Source organism: Telmatherina bonti, assembly GCF_933228915.1.
Source record: "Telmatherina bonti genome assembly, chromosome: 8".
In the NCBI taxonomy this organism is placed as follows: Eukaryota; Metazoa; Chordata; class Actinopteri; order Atheriniformes; family Telmatherinidae; genus Telmatherina; species Telmatherina bonti.
Window position 1 is genome coordinate 15,355,441 of NC_136626.1, and position 17,963 is coordinate 15,373,403.

General features: G+C 39.7%; 1 protein-coding gene across 1 annotated transcript in view; it reads right to left on the reverse strand.

Moving 5' to 3' along the window:
* The window catches only part of lrp8 (low density lipoprotein receptor-related protein 8, apolipoprotein e receptor), a gene marked incomplete at both ends in the record, with an annotated part of 154,989 nt that extends 143,960 nt beyond the window's left edge, over window positions 1-11,029 (reverse strand). Inside the window, 2 exons of the mRNA XM_079245435.1 lie at window positions 10,002-10,127; window positions 10,963-11,029. Coding sequence (XP_079101561.1) covers window positions 10,002-10,127; window positions 10,963-11,029 — 193 coding nt within the window. The remainder of the gene's footprint in view (window positions 1-10,001; window positions 10,128-10,962) is intronic.
* Between the last annotated feature and the right edge of the window lie 6,934 nt (window positions 11,030-17,963).

Consider the following 17,963-nt stretch of genomic DNA (forward strand, 5'->3'; position numbering starts at 1 on the left):
ACTGAGCAGTAGCTATTATCATCAAAGAGTGTCTCACCTGATCCCAGCATCCTGCAATGAATGACAAGTTAAATCCCCTCTAGGTAAAAGACACCTTCACGGGCTTAGGAGCTGGTAAGACGTGTGCACGAAAGAGATACGTTGTATGTGCAATAAACATTAAGAGCTTCATTTAAAAGTGAGATTTAGCAAAGATGGCAAACAGGGAGAGAGAGAGAGAACCATCGTGCAGCAGGTAACGCCTGGTTTCATCACTTTATTAAAGAAATATCAATCTGTCAGTCAAAAAATGCATCACTCTTACCTAAAAGGTTTATTCTCATGTAGCCACAAGTGTGACAGTGAGGAGAGGCCTAACTCAATAACTTAATAACTCAAGGCTGTACATGGGTAATGCAAGGTTTTCTTTCCAAATACGAAACTGACAACCGCCATCCAGTCCTGAAATGACTGTTATAAGGTATTAGCCATTTAAGTGCTTCATGGTGTTGTAAAACATGATGGAAACTTACCGAACAGTCAGTACAGTAAAGGAATCACTAATTTCTTAAAAGGGCGATATTGAATTTACATTGCAATAGGGATGCTTGATATTGGCTTTTTACCAATATCCATTTTGTCCAACTCTTAATTTCCGATACCAATATCAACCGATACTGATGTTTTTGGAGCATGTTCTGCCAAAAAAATATCTGGAAAACTATACATGATATATCATAAACTTTTTTTCATTTTGAGCTAGAAGAGAGTTTTCTGAGAAGTTTGACACATAATATGTTGTGTAACAGTTTATTCAATCATTATCCTAACTGATTAGTCTGATTAAGGGTCACGGGGAAGCTGGAGCCTATCAGAAGAGGAAGTGTTCACTTGGGCGAAAGGCAGGGTTCACTATGGACAGCTCGCCCTGCAACGTTTCAGGGCCACACAGAGACAAACAACCGGTCACTCTCACACTCACACCTATTGGCAATTTAGAGTAACCAATCATGTCTTTGGACAGTGGGAGGACACACGCATACACACAAACTCCACTGTCCAAAGTCGAAGATCGAATCAGCAACTTTCTTGCTGTGAGGCCACAGTGCTAACCAAGTTATAAAAAAGTTAAACCGGTCATGTCCAATATTGTACTTTAATGTCAATATCGACTGAAAATATCAATATGCCAATAATATCAGACATCTCTATTATTAAGTTCATAATAAATAAATAAAAAAAAAAGTTTTATTTTCTTTTTTCACTCTGGATAAACAATGTGCACCGGAAACAGAAACTTAAAATCATAAGGTTTAACACTTCTACTGGTGCAAATTTACTTCTGCTTTATAGACAAAAAGAAACTATTTCAAGTTTGTGAGCATCAGAAATAAGAATTTAAAAAAAATGGGGGGGGGTAAATTGGAAAGTCAAAGATATTAAATCTTTAATGACATGCAAGAGTCAAAAGTAAACATGGCTGTGGTGCATTTGACAAACTGATTTTAACTTACCTCATGAATATTTCAGCTAATTCATAAATTATTCAAAATACTGAACAATTCTTTGGTGTATGTGTGCATATGAATGTACAGCAGATTCAGAATGATGTTTAGGATTTAATTTACTTCTGCAAAAATGATCTACAGATACACACTCATTAGGCCAAATAACATCTGGGAGTTTCAGGAACATGCTGGAAGTGTCTTTTTTTTTCTCGTTTTAAACGAAAAAAGAACTCCTTCACAAGTAAAAGTGTGATGGATATCAACTCATATATGCTTGTTTAGCTTTTTTATTTGAGGAAAACTTGTCTCACTGTGACTGGTTCCAAGCATAACAATTAGACAAATAAATGAGAATATTCTAACTCCAACTTTCATAACCTGAAACTATCCCGATGACACCTTTATTAAAGAAACAAGCCACGTTCAGCTGGCGACAGTTGGCTTTTCTTCATGATTTAGAGATATGTGGCTGAGCTTTTCTTTATTTATTTTGGAGACCTTTTGTTTTTTGACACCTATAAAGCTTTTATTCATTCGCTTTCTGTCAGCAGGTGTTGAGCCAGAAAATCTTGTTTCACAGACAAAGAAACAGATGATACTATCACACGCCAACATACAAGCGCAGCACCAAATTTGCTACACCACTGACAACAATTTCACCAAACTGATTTCCTGTTTCGCCATCGCTGCTGGTGAGGGAGGGGAGCGCGATTTCCTGTTTTATTCGACACAAGACAAAAAACAAGGATGGGATGTAATGATTCCTGCAGAGCAGACCAGCAGTGTGTTGGAAGAGCAGCGAGAAGATGAGACCAGAGGAGGAATGGTAGATGAAACAACAGGTTTACAGAGTGAAAACAATAAAAAACATGAAAGAAGGGATGAAATTAGAGTGAAAAAATGAAAAGCATTCCTCTCAGAGTCACACTAAACTCCCTTTGTGTCACTTTTTAGGTTCAGTATTCAAACTTTCGAACACACTGCACTCCGGGACTCTATATCGGTTTCAGCCCAGCAGATTGGAATTAGCAGCCATGTTTTATTCATCAGTATTCATACTTGTCATTTCATACGCCGCTCTCCGACTACACGTACTAGGCAACAGAGCACAAGGTGAAAAACAGGATTACAGCAAATGTAAATAATAAAAATGGAAACCATTTGGTTAATCTGAGTTGGGGATTAACACTATGATACGCTGTCAGACTTGGCTGGATTGGGGAGGGGCCATAATAACGGAGCTGCACAGCAACCCAGCCAGCACAGAGCTAAATATGCACAAATAAACCCGCTGCAGAAATAGGATTGTAGTGTTATCTGAGTTTGACTTTGAACAATAAGTCACTTTGCAGCAGAGTAAGCAAACACGACCAGGTAATCTGTTGAAAACGACAAGCTAATTCTGACAGAAGACGCACAAGGGAGGGGGTGTGTACTCTATACATAGAGGAGGAGAGATAATGAAAAGCAGAAAAGAAAAAATGAAAATTAAACTGTAGCAAAAAAAAAAAAAAAAAAGAAAAAGTAATTTTCAAGTCAGTGCACCCCACCCCTCCACCCCCTTCGGCTCATGGATGGCTCCTCAAGCTTCAATGCATCATTCACTTCTTCATTCTTAGCTCACAGTTTACAGTGTTTTTTCCATTTCACCTTGAATAACTGCAGATGTCTGTTTCTTTTCAGTCATTCATAAAGCAGACGCTGCTCTTGGTCAGAGTTTTTATATATATATATATATATTTTTTTTTTATAAACTATCTTGATCTTCGGCAAGACAGGTAGCATCATCCTTTAACTGTGTGAGACAGAAAGCTGCCGTGTGGGTATGATAGTCAACTTCTACTTTGGTATTACTGACATTCCCAAATAGTCTCATGTATTTTAATAAATATGGAAGTTTTGTGTGTGTGTGTGTGTGTGTGTGTGTGTGTGTGTAAACTCTGGAGGTAAACTCACAGGCTCTCCAATCCTATCCATCGTTTCCCAAACACACACTTGCAACTGTTCAAATCTTCCACCCACCGAGGCCCTTACTAATTGGATCAGTATATATTATATTATATAAATATATGTGTGTATTTATTATTACTATTACTAATATTAATGTTATTTCTGCCCTTCCTGTTCATGCAAAATCATTACTGCACATGCTCAAAGACATAATCTAAAAGGCAGAGATGTTTAAAAACAGAAATGGGAAGATGGGAACAAGCAGAGGTGTTGGCCAAGAAATGAGCAAGAGAGACAAACAGATGGTGACAGAGAGAGAAATAGAGTCAGCACAAACGCCTCAGGCCAGGACTGACCTCAGCTGAAATTACCCTGCTGCTGTTGTGCTCCGCTGCACCCAACACCTCTTCCGCACACCAGGTATTGTCAGCTTGTAGAGCATGGAGCATTATCCGACAAAGGTGGCGACCGGCACGTTTTTGGCTTGTCATCTGTCAAGGCACCAAAGACTATATATACATACATACATATTACAAACATATTATATATATATATGAAATTCTTTCATAAGTTTATATTTTTTGGGAGGATTCACATGCTGGCAGTCTTTCTCTTAAATGAGTCAAGGTAGGAATAAAGGGACAAGAGAGACAAGCATCAATTCATATTTCATAAATTTTACTGTATGTATTGAGGTCATTTAAATTTATTGGTTGCATATTAGACATTAAACAACATTTATTCAGACTGATTTTTTTTTTATTCAAATGTTTTCTATATGAGAAACACAAAAAGACACCCTGACGGTACTGTCTGTGGCAGTCTTGGATTCTTTTGGTTTTTAATCCACCCTTACGCTAACAGCTTTCAAACAAACACATGACCTCAGGAAGTGAACAATCAATCATCTGTTCATTTTCTGTGTGTAAATAAAAAACTGACAGTTTTCTTTTCTTCTCTGACAAATGCAAACACTTTAATATGTCTGGAATAAACTGGTGAAATTTAACAAACCATGTCAAACTTGCCCCTTTAGTTGCGTTGCTACTGATCTACTTTTGCACATATATAATTAATGCAGCCTAAATATCAGCACACACATTCAAGCCAATTTCATTTGGATAGTTGGCTAAAAGCAGCCAGAATATTTCATTTATGGTTATTTATTTCTGAGATGATGTTTTCATGTTTGGCAGCCATCCGTAAACCCTACACACCACTGCCAACCCTGTCAAACATTGCTTTGTCCAGCCACAACATGGAGCTTCAGAACTGACCATTTTCTCTCCCCCTGACTTTGGAAAGTTTCTGCAGCCAACATCTTTATCAGCTCCTCTTGTCTTCCTTTTACATATCTTGGTCATGTTGTTGGGAAAGTGCGTGTTCTTGTTTGTCTCCATCTTCACAACATTTGCCAACCCTTAAATATTAATCACATCTGTGAAAAATGGGGATAAAAGGTGCCAGAGAGAAAAAAAAAAAACAATGAAGCTGGTTGCAAGTATCTCACCAGTAACTTGCACAAAATCACTGGTTTGTGAAATGTTTCCTCTTCACAGTTCCAACCAGATGAAAAACACATGCACAGACTCACAAACACACGCCAGTAGATCCACAGAGGCTCAGAAGTCACAGAGCACAGCAGTTTTTTCTCAAGAGATTAGAGCAGTGCAACTGTACATCTATCATGCACACACACACACACGCACACACAAACACAATTTCCTTAGTCCAATAAAGAGAACCAGATGACGACACAACATGTCACTGAGACCCCATGTCTGTTTTCATGAGGTAAATGTGTGTGTATAGCCTTAAGAGGTGTATGTGTGTGTGTTGGAAGCAGCACAATGTGTTGATGTTTAATGCATTTAAACCTGTGTGTGTGGGTTTGAAATGCAGCAGCAGTGTGTTTGTGTGTAATTTATTAGGCCACTGGTCCCTTTGACCTCACGTTCTCATTAAATTCCTGACCCCAGCTGTAAGAGAGGGCGGTGTGTGTAGATCCATGTCAGCAGGTGACCAAAATGTGTGTTTGTGAATCTGTCAGTACAATGCCTTTCATGCCTGAAGTGCCTCTCTGCTCTCTCTTATTGCACTATTATGGGCGTGTGTGAGAAACAGGCTGATCTCACACACACCCGTGGCAGCAGCGTGTAATATGTTGTGATGTCTCCTCTATGGAAAGCTGCTCTCACATCGCAATGGAGACGCTCTCCTTCTCAGACTCATTGTCCTGCTGTGACACCCACATGGGCACATAAACATAGGAATTTTTCTCCCACCCGTGTTCGGTTTCCATCCACCTGCCTGTAACCTTATTTTAAAGACTTTATTCTCTGGTTTCATTAAAAAGCATCAGAATTTGAAAGTTACGGTTTCTCTGGCGTTTAACCTCTTCATTACCATCAGACGGGGATTAAGTGTTCTCCCGGACAGCCGGTGACCCCGTGGTAACGAAGAGGTCAAGATGAGTTAATCAGTTGTTTTTAAAACAAATGGAATCGTGATTTAAACGTTGAAATTTATTTGAAGTTGACCACACAGCTAACATGTGACAAGAAAAAAAAACTTCTGACTGCAGTCATGGAAAGCCAATCGGTTAAGTTTTTAAAGTCATGTAGTTTTGAATAAAACCAGACAATACTTACAAAGCTGCGTGACCAAGGCCATTTTGAGCAGAATACTCTCTCACATTGCGGTAGAGGGATAACAACTAAAAGCCAACGTGAGGTTCAGATATGCAGTGATTTTACACTGGCACTTTGGATTAGGCATGTTTAAATCCACTTAAATCCGCTGGAAAAACGATAAGGGCCTTTTTTCTCTCTCTCTTTCTGGATCCCACAAGTAAAATGGGTCAAACACAACCTCACACAGATGCAAGTTGAACCATGTACGAGTACAGTTGTGTACGTCTTAGCTTTGTTCACAACAACCAAAGCACATACATGTTCAGAAACCAGCCAGCCTCACTTTACCGTCTCCCAGGGCAACAAGAGCAGAATAAACCAAGAGGCATGTTGAGAATGAAGTAAAGGAGAAAGGAGGAGAGGAGCAAAAGGACAAAAAATGAGGGAATCAAAGAGAAGAGTGGCAGGCACAAAAAGACATCCCAACCTATGGAGATTTATTCTAATACAACTGCTGGAAGAAGGACGCCACAGAGTTCATCTGCTGTGTTTATATGACTGATATCTCTGCAGGATTGGTGAGGGTCGTATGACAAAGTCCTGTGTGTTTCCTGGAAAGCTATTGTTTAATAGTTTGAACATTTTCTCATAAAATTGAAACAAAATTATTTCTGCTGTATAAGCTGCTGCCTAATTAACAAAACTAATACTTTATTTGTTTAATGGGAGCTTTACTGAACAGATAAACGCAGCATAAAAGGTGTCTTAAAACAACATTATTCCATTTCATCTGTGAATCTGTTGGACAGCTCAACTAACTCAGCATCATTCTACAACTAGAATAGCATTTTATTTCCTTTGTTGGTTTTTAAACTAGAACGACTTTTTTCATAAACTGTGGCACAATCTGCCTTGCTGCCACTCATTTATGACTACACATCTGTGTTAAAAGAGGACCCTTTACCACCAAGCTAGTGACGTGTCAAGTATTGTTAGGCCATTAAGCTTTGCAACCACACAAAAGTCACCAGCAGGAAGTGAAAACAGTCAACTTATTTTTTATCACTTTGAACAGTTTCTCTTTTCATACTTGCACACAATTCATTTGCATCAACTCAAAACGTGCTAAATATACGTGGTAAATATAAGAATAAAGAAACACTCATAAATATGAAAACACCAAGACAAACCTGCTTTTAGAGACAGTTATGAAGCAATATTTCCTCATCTCACAGTAATAGAATTTTCTTTGTGTGATTGTGTTTGGTTCTCTTAGGGTCGGGATAAGTACACAGCAACGTTCAGCTAACAACGCAAGCATGATGAAACCAAAACGGTCCCTACTGGAGGCCGCCACTAGGGGGCAGTAAACAGCACTAGGATTCAGAAGTAGCAAAAAATCAATCCGTGGCATTTTGGTAAAAAAAGATCAGTACAACAGTTTATCAATCTGTTGCTAACACTAGGCATGACTCGCTGTAAAAAGGTGAGGAATAGTTATAATAAAAATGCTGGTAGTTGCAAATAAGGTCCAAGAGGCAACTTGTTTGCATGAACGTGCCAAAGGTACGCTGAGAACGTGTGGGGAACCATGATGCATACGGGTTGCCAGCAGTATACACCAGCCCCTAGACTCTAGTACTATTACTATAAAACAACTGAACTGTATTTTTCCAGGGTTGTGACATGATGGGAAGTTGTATAAACTGTTCCAAATGCATTCTCAATGCGAAGCAAGCAGACAGACAAACCTTTTCATTTTCCTTTATTTCCTTCTTCATTTTCATTCCTGCTCATTTAACTTTTTCCCAGTTGAAGCATCTTTGTATTTCTGTTACTTACAACAGATGTGAATGTCATTTTCAGTTTGACTAGACATGGATTAGACCAGGCTCCCCCCCCCCCAACATTGTTTCAAAGGGTCGAGGGCTATCAGTCGATTAGCCCATTATCAGCTTTTTTCTGCTTTACACTACTTTCATTTTATTGCCCATTAGAAAGTCACCATCAGACATCTCTTATCTAGTCCATGCACTCACAGTTTCATCTATACTCTGAACCATCCTCTTCTCCTCAGTCTAATCTTTTCCACGCCTCCTCAGCCACCTCCCCCTTTCTGCTAAAACTCTTGCTGGTGATATTTGGATTTAGGGAGGGAGCACAGTGGCAGTGCTGGCATCTGTTCGAAGGGCTGGCAAGCTGCCAGCCACTGAGCATCACTCCAGCAACGAGAGTCCTGCTGCTGGATTTATCTCCAACCAACCTGTCAGCTGATGCTCTTTGTGGGCGTAAGACGAGTGGGCATAACCTTTCTGGCACTGGCACTGCCAAAGTGCTAATAAGAGACTTAAAAATTGGGGAGGAAAGCCCTTTAATGGGAGCTACAATGTAGGGGAAATGAGAGAGCTCTTCAGGGAGAATCGTTTTCAACACTGACTCAGGGCTGAAGCTTTTAAGGAAAAGAGCGCAAAGCAGGTAGGAATGAAAGGAGGGAGCAGGGGATGGAAGAGGGTACAAAGGCACAGCAAGAGAAGGTAAAGTAGGAAAAGGTAGACATGGAGCAGGAGAAGAGATAAAGGGAGTGACAGATAGCCCAAGAGGAAAGCACACCCACAACAGAAGCTGAGAGCATGAAGGGAAGAGAGAGAGAGAGAGAGAGAGAGAGAAATCGTAGAAAACACATTTCTATCAAAAGGTGGCTCGATCATAAGAGCAGTCTGACCTTGTGGCTTAAGCAGCATTTCCCCAATTCTCTTCTAGCAACACGTACAGAAAACAAAAGGAAACCACAAGTTGGAGCAAAGGTGAGCTCATTAAAATTTAATTTCATTCCTCACCAAGTATATCCCCACTAAAATGTCCAATAATCCCAACAAATCTCTGGAGTCAGCGAGAAGCGGCTGGAATTGTCCTGACATGCTCGCAGGGAACGCAGCATGGCGAGCATGTGAGATGAGAGGATCATGTGCTTGGTGTGCTGGTCCCCAAGATAAGTGATGAATCAATTTGCCGCTAATACAGCCATTCCAACAATTACGACCATGACAAATTTATGATAACGCCATGATTACCCAGCTGGTTGTTAATACAATTACATGACGGTATTCAGAGGCAGCTCGATCGGAGTTATACGCTGCTGGTATTCTTCATGAGTGAAGCAAACTCTTTAAGTTGTATTATTCCATGTCTACTCGGGATTTTAAACTTCTTTTACGAAAAAAAAAAAATCTATCTGCAGCGGTTTATTCACCCTCAAAATCCCCCAAAGCAGCCAATTAGTGTTGAGTCATATCTACGAAACTGCATTAGAGCAGCCTGCATTACTCAGCATTAAATATTATGATACATAACCCTGAAACTTGATTGCTTTTTCGCAGCTATGACTCAGTCTATTAAACTGTTGCTGTAATACATATTCTAAGTGTTATGAGACAGTTGAGCAGCTGTCTCGCTGATGACAGATGTTGTTTCTACACAGTCACACGAACGCAGAGGTAATAAATAAAAAAAAATATCAATAATAATATTACAAAATGGACGTGATTAGTTTACACCACAGCTCTGCTTTATATCTGAGGTTTGCCGTGGAAGAGAAATTAGAAAAATTCCAGTGGCCATGTGACTTTGATCCAGGATCAGCCGTTTCTGGACTGGTATCTGTGGACTAACAACTGAAAAGGAGATTCCAAAGGGCCCCAAAGCAAAACGATAAGGAGCTTATTCTCAGCCCGTGTTCATTCACTGAGAAGTTATTCCGTCTATGCAATCAGCTAAATATGGCATACACTGTTACGCCAGCAACATGAAAGATCATATCCATCAGCATATATGCCAGTTTCATGTGAAAGCAGTCTAAAAATCTTATTAAAATGGTTTGGAAACTGCACGCCAACCCGGAGACGCAAGCAAAGGCATCAATCCTTGTACTTACGACAGTTTTCTTCATCGCTGCTGTCTGAGCAGTCATCATCATCATCGCATCTCCAAAGGCTCGGGATGCACCGTCCATTCTTGCACTCAAACTGCCCAGTTTCACACTCAGACTCTGTATGAGTTCCTGCATTGTCAAAGAACAACAAGGTGTCAGTAACTTTTTTCATTCAGAGTGGTTACATCTGGAACATAAAACGATTCAGAACAAACTATTAGAGGAACTGAAATGTACCAGAAAAGAAGACTAGCTCACTTTATAGTGTAACTCCAACTTCAGGGAGTAAATGGATGAACTAGGTGACTACTGAAGAATTTATAACTGCAGTGTGGGTGGAAATTGGGAAACAGTAGATGCTCTTAATAACTAAATATTGGACTCTTCTTCTCTTTGCATTTCTTCTTTTAAGGATTTTGCTGTGTTAACGTTTCATTGCAATAAAACTGCAATTTGCCCGTGACTGCCTCGCCTGTTGTTTCACCATGCTGCCTTCAGATCCACAGTCTGCCTTCCACCAGTGTCCTGCTCCCACTTCAACACTCAGACCTGTTCAGGCGCATCTATTTACCACTAATCTAGATGCAGATGCAAAAAAAATAAATAAATAAATAAATAAATAAAAAACCTTAACATCAAGCCATTACAGCCATTAGGCTACATCACGTCCCCAGTCTGTTGCCTCTGCTACAGCATGTGTCACGCTGTCTTCCGCTCATTGTCACCTCGTGTCACCTGTGATCGCGTTACAAAGCGAGGACTCAAGTGGCGATCGTGGTTTCTGAACCTCTGCATCCACACTATGACAGTCCTTTTCAAGCATTGTAACACTGCAGTGACAAAGATGCAGATCACAGTGACAGACAAGTCGTTTCCCACAAGGCAGCGATCCCCTGTGTGTGTGTGTGTGTGTGTGTGTGTGTCCGTGCAGCGATGCACATTCTCCCCCATCAAGTGTCTTTACCTTTCACGTAGTGGAGCTCCACAAGTAACAGATGCAATAGCACGAGCTTTCCGACTTGGGTCCACATCGTTAGATCCTGTTGGGGGGGTCTGCGGTTGTGTGTGTTCATGCAAGTGAAAAGCCACTGAAGGATCTCCAGGCTCACTTGCTCCGCGTTCCTCTCTGTGTCTCTGCTCGGCAGCGTGTGTGTGTGTGTGTGATCAGCCTGGCTCGCTGCCTTCTCTCCTCCTGCATCGGCCGCTGTTTGAATCCGTGACGCTTATGGGCGGGATGGTTTGTGAGGGTGCCCACGGCTGGCAGGGAGGGGAGAAGTTGTTTTTTTTTTTTTTTTTTTACAACGTGGAAACAGCCGAGTCACGCTTCTGTCCCGCATATAAACTGCCTTCGTGTCACTTTAGAGTTTCAGGGTGTAAGAAATGAAACAGGGAAACAGCCTGTGTTGACATTACTCAGGCATGGAAATAAAAGGTACCATGGGAATTGAAATAAACGCAACTTAAAGTAGCTGTTACATCTCACTTGTTGACCAAAAAAAAAAAAAAAAAAAAAAAGTGCAGTTTGCGATTCTCCCTCAAATCCCCGAAACTCTTGTCAAGAGATAGTTTTGTTGGTGTTGTGCTGTCTTTGTGTGCATTCTGGAGACATCCCCGTTTCCAAATGGCCATTTAAGAACAACATTTACTGTCCTCATATTTATTAACACGTGTCATCTGGTCCATCTAATAAAATACTGCTCCAGTTTTTTTTTTTTTTTTTTTTTTTTTTATTGTTCTCTTGACTTGCTGTCCTTCTGGCATCCCTCTTACAGATTTTTTTTAAGCTAGTGATGTAATATGCTGCATAAGACTCATTTTACTGTTACTAACATTAGAAATGGTAATCCCTAGTCTTACAATATATCAGCAGCAGGGGCGGCTAAAGAAAATATATCGATTTGAAGGCCAGGCCCAGACTGTGAAAAGGGTAAATATCATAGCAATAAGAAAGAAGCATCCAGATATCAGAATAAATAACTGCTTATTTCAAATACTTTTCTAAAGTGAAAAGTAAGGCAAAAAAGTGGAAAAGCAAACAGATTTTTGTTTATCACCAGTTGTTTATTTAGGTTGATCCTGGAGTGCATGGCTTTAATCACAAACATTCATACTTCACTGATAACAAGTAAAACTTGCTTTGAGCCAATCGCCACTTTAGACCTTTTTTTCTCAGCATTATTGACCATCTAACGTTTCTATTCTATTCTATTCTATTGTCATTTAGCTGACACCTTTTTTCCAAAGAAACTTACACCTGCGATGGACTGGCAAGCTGTGCAGGGTGTACCTTGCCTGTCGCCCAAAGCCAGCTGGCATAGGCTCCAGCTTCCCCGCGACCCTGAATTGGATTAAGCGGTTCAGAAAATGAATGAATGAATGAAGCTTACATCTGAGAGTGAGAACAACACAAGCAAAAAAATCAAACTCAGCATTGCATTGGCATGAAAATACGAACCAGTTTCTGTTGTACTAGTCTGTTTACTGTTTAGATTTCATGATTACTAAGCTTTGTGTGGACAGTGCTATATGTGTCTTGTATATAAGCCCATGGTTGATCCCGATGTGAACCCATGTCTTTGTCTGTGCTCTATATAACGGAGCTGGAACAGATGGCCAATGGGATTTCCACAATTGGCTTTAGGAGTCCTCACAGACTCTGCAGATCTGTTGTAGTTGCAAGACTTTTTGTAATAAACATTTTTAATATTCATCAAGCTGGTGTTTGGGGCTCATTTGGCTTCCAAACTATCTTTTATCAGATTGTATAGAATTGATGGTCAGATGTGTCATGTTTCATCCACTTTTACATTGCAAGTGTGTCGAGCTGTAGCCTTTTTATACTTTCAAATGCATTTGATATCCTTTCTTCCTTTTCTTTTAATTGAAGTTTTTTAACCAGCTGATTAATTCTAATTACATTTCTTCAAATGAAAAAAGTACATAAGCACTATGTGTCACTTTATACATGGCTGAAAACCTGTCAGTCCCCTCACTTTAACTTTCCTAAACCTGGTGGAAGCTAATGACCATCATTAAACCAGACAAAGCTGGAGCACGCACAGTCATATCTGCACAGACACTGATAGGCAGTGAAGTGACCATGCGTAGAGAAAAGGTGAGAGTGAAATCTATAATTTAAATTGAATGAAAAGTGTGCATAATGAATGGAGGAGGCAGTTCTATGCTACTGCGCTACAATATGCAGCTAGTGTTCACTTCTGATTTGCTGCAGTTCAGCCCAGCTCATGTGCATGAAATAACTTTAACACATGAATCAGCACATGAATAATGAATACAACTACTGTATAAATAGAGTAGAAAACATAATTCTGGCATCTGATACATTATTCAATAAATTGAAAAAAGTGTGAATGAAACATTAAAAGGCTGGCATGGTTGAGGGAAATGGTCAAAATAAGGTTCTGCATAACTTTCACCTTAACTAAGTGTGTGTGTATGTGTGTGTGTGTGTCTTGCTAAGCTTCTCAAATCAAAATGGTTAACTAATGAGCCTACGTTGCATCTACTATTATATTTTCTTTATATATGTGTCAATCTGTCACTCCATCCTTTATGTCACTTGTTGTGCACATTGTGTTTTATGTATGAACAACAAGCCCAGAGGATTACACCATGTGTGCAGCACCTCCAGTGCAGCTGTGCATTCAGGATGCGCTAACGGTTGAATTAGAGCAGAAGAGCAAGAACAAGTTTTCTGTCCAGACACCCCCACCCCCCACCACCACCCACAACCCCCCCAAAAAAAGCTGTCAGGAGCAACATCTACAAAAATGGAGAATTGCTTTCAGATAACCTGGTGGATATAAACATCACATGCATGCAATACTTTTCTAAATACATTTCTAAAAGCAATCAAATGAAGAAGAGGAAAGAAGATAAAGATAGATTGGTTCCAAAAGTTGCAGCATAGTTGTTGAGTTTGCCTGCAGGACAAAGAAAATAAATGGATCTTTTTTTATTCTTTCACTGCAGCTCTGACGTTTTCTGTGCACAACTTGGGAGAACTATGTGAGATCTAAATTGTTCAGATCTTTCAAAACAGACATTGTAAACTATATTCTACTTGATCCTTAACAAATCATCTGGATAATGTCCAATGTCTGGATAATAGCAAGCAATTGGCTGGAGGATTCACCGAAGGCAACTGTAATCTGATAATGTTTGCTGCTTTCCACTTTGCTTTGCGCCCTGTTGTTGATATTACAGACACAAACACACACATCTAATATCGATTTGAAAACAAAAAGTCATTATTATAGATAAGCCAGGAACCATGTACTCAAATCTGAGTGTTCAGCAATACAGATGCTTACATTTCTGCCGCTCTTTGCATCATTTCCTCCTTCTCTGCATTTTCCCCAATAATCATAGATAATCCTGTAGTCTTTGTGTAAATAGGGGCTGTTTGTCTAATATATAAATTAGATTTTAAAAGCATTGTAGGCCTACAGAGTGAAAATAGTTTGTTTTTGCCAATTGACAAAGTCAAGTTGATTTTTTTTTTTTTTTAAATCTTTTTAGCTTCTTTTATAGACACTTTATAGCACATAATGTGATTCAAAGCAGCCATTTTCTATAGTTATTTAACAGATAATGGGCAAATATGTTCTGTTTTCTTTTCCCTTCTGGAAGATTGTAAAGTCCTAATTTAAAAGCTCACAAAGGATTGGACGGCAGTGTGAAATAAAGAAAACAAATAAGTAAATAAACAAATTAGTAGACTTAAAATCCCAACTTAAATCAACCATAACATTTTTTAATTATCCAGTGGCATTTTGTGCTTTGAAGGCATGCAAATAAAACTAATTACATGGGAGTTTACTGGTTTAAAAAATAAATGGATAATTTGCTTGTCTCCAGGGATAAACAGTGATTAATGAAAACATTTCTCATGTCATACATGCAGCACATCTACATGTTTTTGTCAAGTCACACTCTCGGACCGACAGAGCAGGAGAAAAGTGTCAGTGTGACAGATAAAGTTGATTTTATCAGTTATGATAAAATTGCTGTACAAAACCCAGCGCGTGTACAGCATGGTGGACATGTGTGCAGCTTGCCAGTACAGTAGGCTGTCTGAGTCTGAGCAGCAGACAGTCCCTCTGCAGTCCCATGCTGTCATCGTCTTTCAGCTGTTTCATATTTTTACCCCTTGAGGTCATTGCTGAAATTCTGTTCATCTTTCATCCCTGCACACACAGCAGGAGCTAACTCTTTCATTCATCTTTGCCGTAGGACAGTGAGTGAGTCTGACTGAGACCTTCAGACCTTTAAGATGATTACTTTCCTCTTCTGTCTCTTTATCTTTCTCTCAGCCTCGCTTCGTCCGCTGCCTCTCAAACCGTGCTTGCTTTCCTCTCCTCCTCCTCTGTATTTTAATCTCCATCTCTGTCTTTTCTGTTGTCATTTTTCTTTTTTTTTTCCCATCACCCTCTTTTTTTTCTTTCCCCAATCATTTTATCTGTCTTTCATTCTGCCCTTCTCTCTCTGTGTCTCTCTGTCTGTCTCTCTCTCTCTCTCCCACACCCAATCTCTGGCCTGAGACAGATTGTACTGTCAGGGGAAAGAAACAAAGCCGGTGGTCAGCAAATCTTCTGTCTTTCCAGGGGACCGTCACTCTGTGTGTGTGTGTGTGTGTGTGTGCGCATGTGGTATGTCCTTGTGACTCACTAGTGAATACAAGACAGGAGCGTTATCTGCTTTCATTCCAAAGCTTTTGACCCAAAAACTCTGACAGAGGTCTGGTCAGTAACTGGCCAGGGGTCTGCTGCACAGAAAAGTTCAAAGTGGTGCTATTATGGTATTTCGAGTGTTCTGAGCTTTCTACAGTGTTGCAGTGTTGAATCCTCATCAGACATGTGAACGGCACTGTTTTTTATCACCTAAACGCATGTTTGAGTTTGAGTTTGAGTTCCAGCACTCTCTCCGTTCGGTTTCCATGGCGACGAAAAACGCGCCGTTTTATAGAGCTTTTTCTACTTGGAAATCCTTGTGACGTCCCGGGGGATAACGTTCAGTGGTTACCTTCTACTGGTTAACAAGACCATGTACAAATACATCAGGCGGGTGGAAAACGTCGGATAAAGTTATTTCCAACAATGGCTGGTGAGTTTACCAAAGAGAGACATCCTGCTGCATTCTTTGCTGTGGGTTGCTGTTTTCCACTTCGGTTTCAGGGTCTGATTCAGGTTCCAACATGTAGGGCTGTATGCTATGTGTTGACATTGTATTTTGTTTTTTTTATGTTTTTTTATTGAGTTCATATGAGCCTAATCCTTCTGTTTATGAGATGTTACAATGACGGCAAAAGCAGGTGCGGTGCGCGCTCCCGATGTAGTGCAGTGGCGGGAGGCGGGGCTTAATGCGGAAGAGTCTCAATCCACTTGTTTTGCCCACAGGCTGACCTGACAGCCTACGGAGAGGGCCGGTCTGAACTAAATAAAGCGATTTGTGACAACAACTCGATCAATCCCAGCCCTTCTGGTCTCAGAAATAAAAATAAATTAGCCTGAAATGCACATAATAGTTCCACTTTAAAGAAAAGAAATAGAATATCATTCACCATCTGGAGGCAAGATGGTAACAGAGGCAGAACCAGTTTAGGAAGTCAATTCAACTTCGTTATAGTGGATTTAGCAGTTATTATAGAAACAATCTTTTTATTTTAAGACCTTTTTTCATAGTTTTACATATAAAGTGTCTCAAACCACACAATTTCACAAACTTAACATAAAATGACCAGTTAAAGAAAAAAAAAAAAACATACATATTGCGAGGCTGATGTTAATGTTCTGTTTGCATCTTATGACCCTCAGCTGCTGTTAGCCCTCCCTTTAAGAAGTGTGTCTCTGTGTTGGGAAATTTTTCACAGATTTGGTGGCTCTTTGAATTTGCTGTGGTTTCCCACTGTCATCCCCAAACATGTGATTTCTTTCTCGGTCACACTGGACCTGCTACTGCAGGGCAGAAAAAGGATGTATTTCGCTGCCAGGATGAGAATGTCCTCTCAGCCGGGCTGCAGCTGGAGCTGTCAAAACTGGCATTTCAATCTTACACTAAGAGGTTGGCAGCTGTGTGCATGCACAGAGGAGAGAAAAGAGAGGGTGAATTGAATAGTAAAATACTTTTTTTTTTTTTTTTTTTTTTTTTTTTTAAATAGGCCATGTTTTCAGGCCTGTTTAAGAATGAATCATGCCAAGACAATGTTGTCTTTAGACTATCACTTTTATTATTTTTATTGGACCAAATGAAGGAGAACACATAAAGAAGATTTGTTTGGCAGATTTATTAACCTGAGTCCAATCCAATGGTGACTTTAGTTGCCAAACAATTTGTTGCTGTTTTTTTCTCATTTTTCTCCAATTGGCAAGTCAAATAGCCAAAATGTTCTTCCTGTTGAATTATTAGGAATTAAGTTATTAAAGAAGTAAGAATAATATTCCAAAACATTGTTCCTCCGTTGGTTCATGGACTCATTCCAGCCAAAGTTTTTGTGATTTAGCTGTGCACATATTTTTGGTTTTAAAATATCAATTTGTCATTTTGACCAAATTATAGAGAGTGTTAAGCCAATTAAATGTCTCACAAACTGATTAAAGATAACAGTTTATGATGAGTTCAACTGGATATATTGTCGCCGCCGTGCTGTGTTGGATGAAAGATGAGAAACAAATTTCTAAAATAAATTAATTAAAAAGCTTAAAATCTCAAAGTTATGACTACATTAATAGGGCAAGTAGCAGACAAAAAGGGTAGTAACCAAAATCAGTCATAATAATCCAAACTAGGATGTGATGTGAGATTTATCAAATTGGCAGGTAAAAGATGCAAATACGTAAATTTCTGGTGGGAAGTGCTGCATCAAATGTGTGTGGCTCACTGCTTTTCGCACAAATCTCTACGATGAGGAAACAGGAGAAAGAGGACAGAAATTTCAATTTCTTT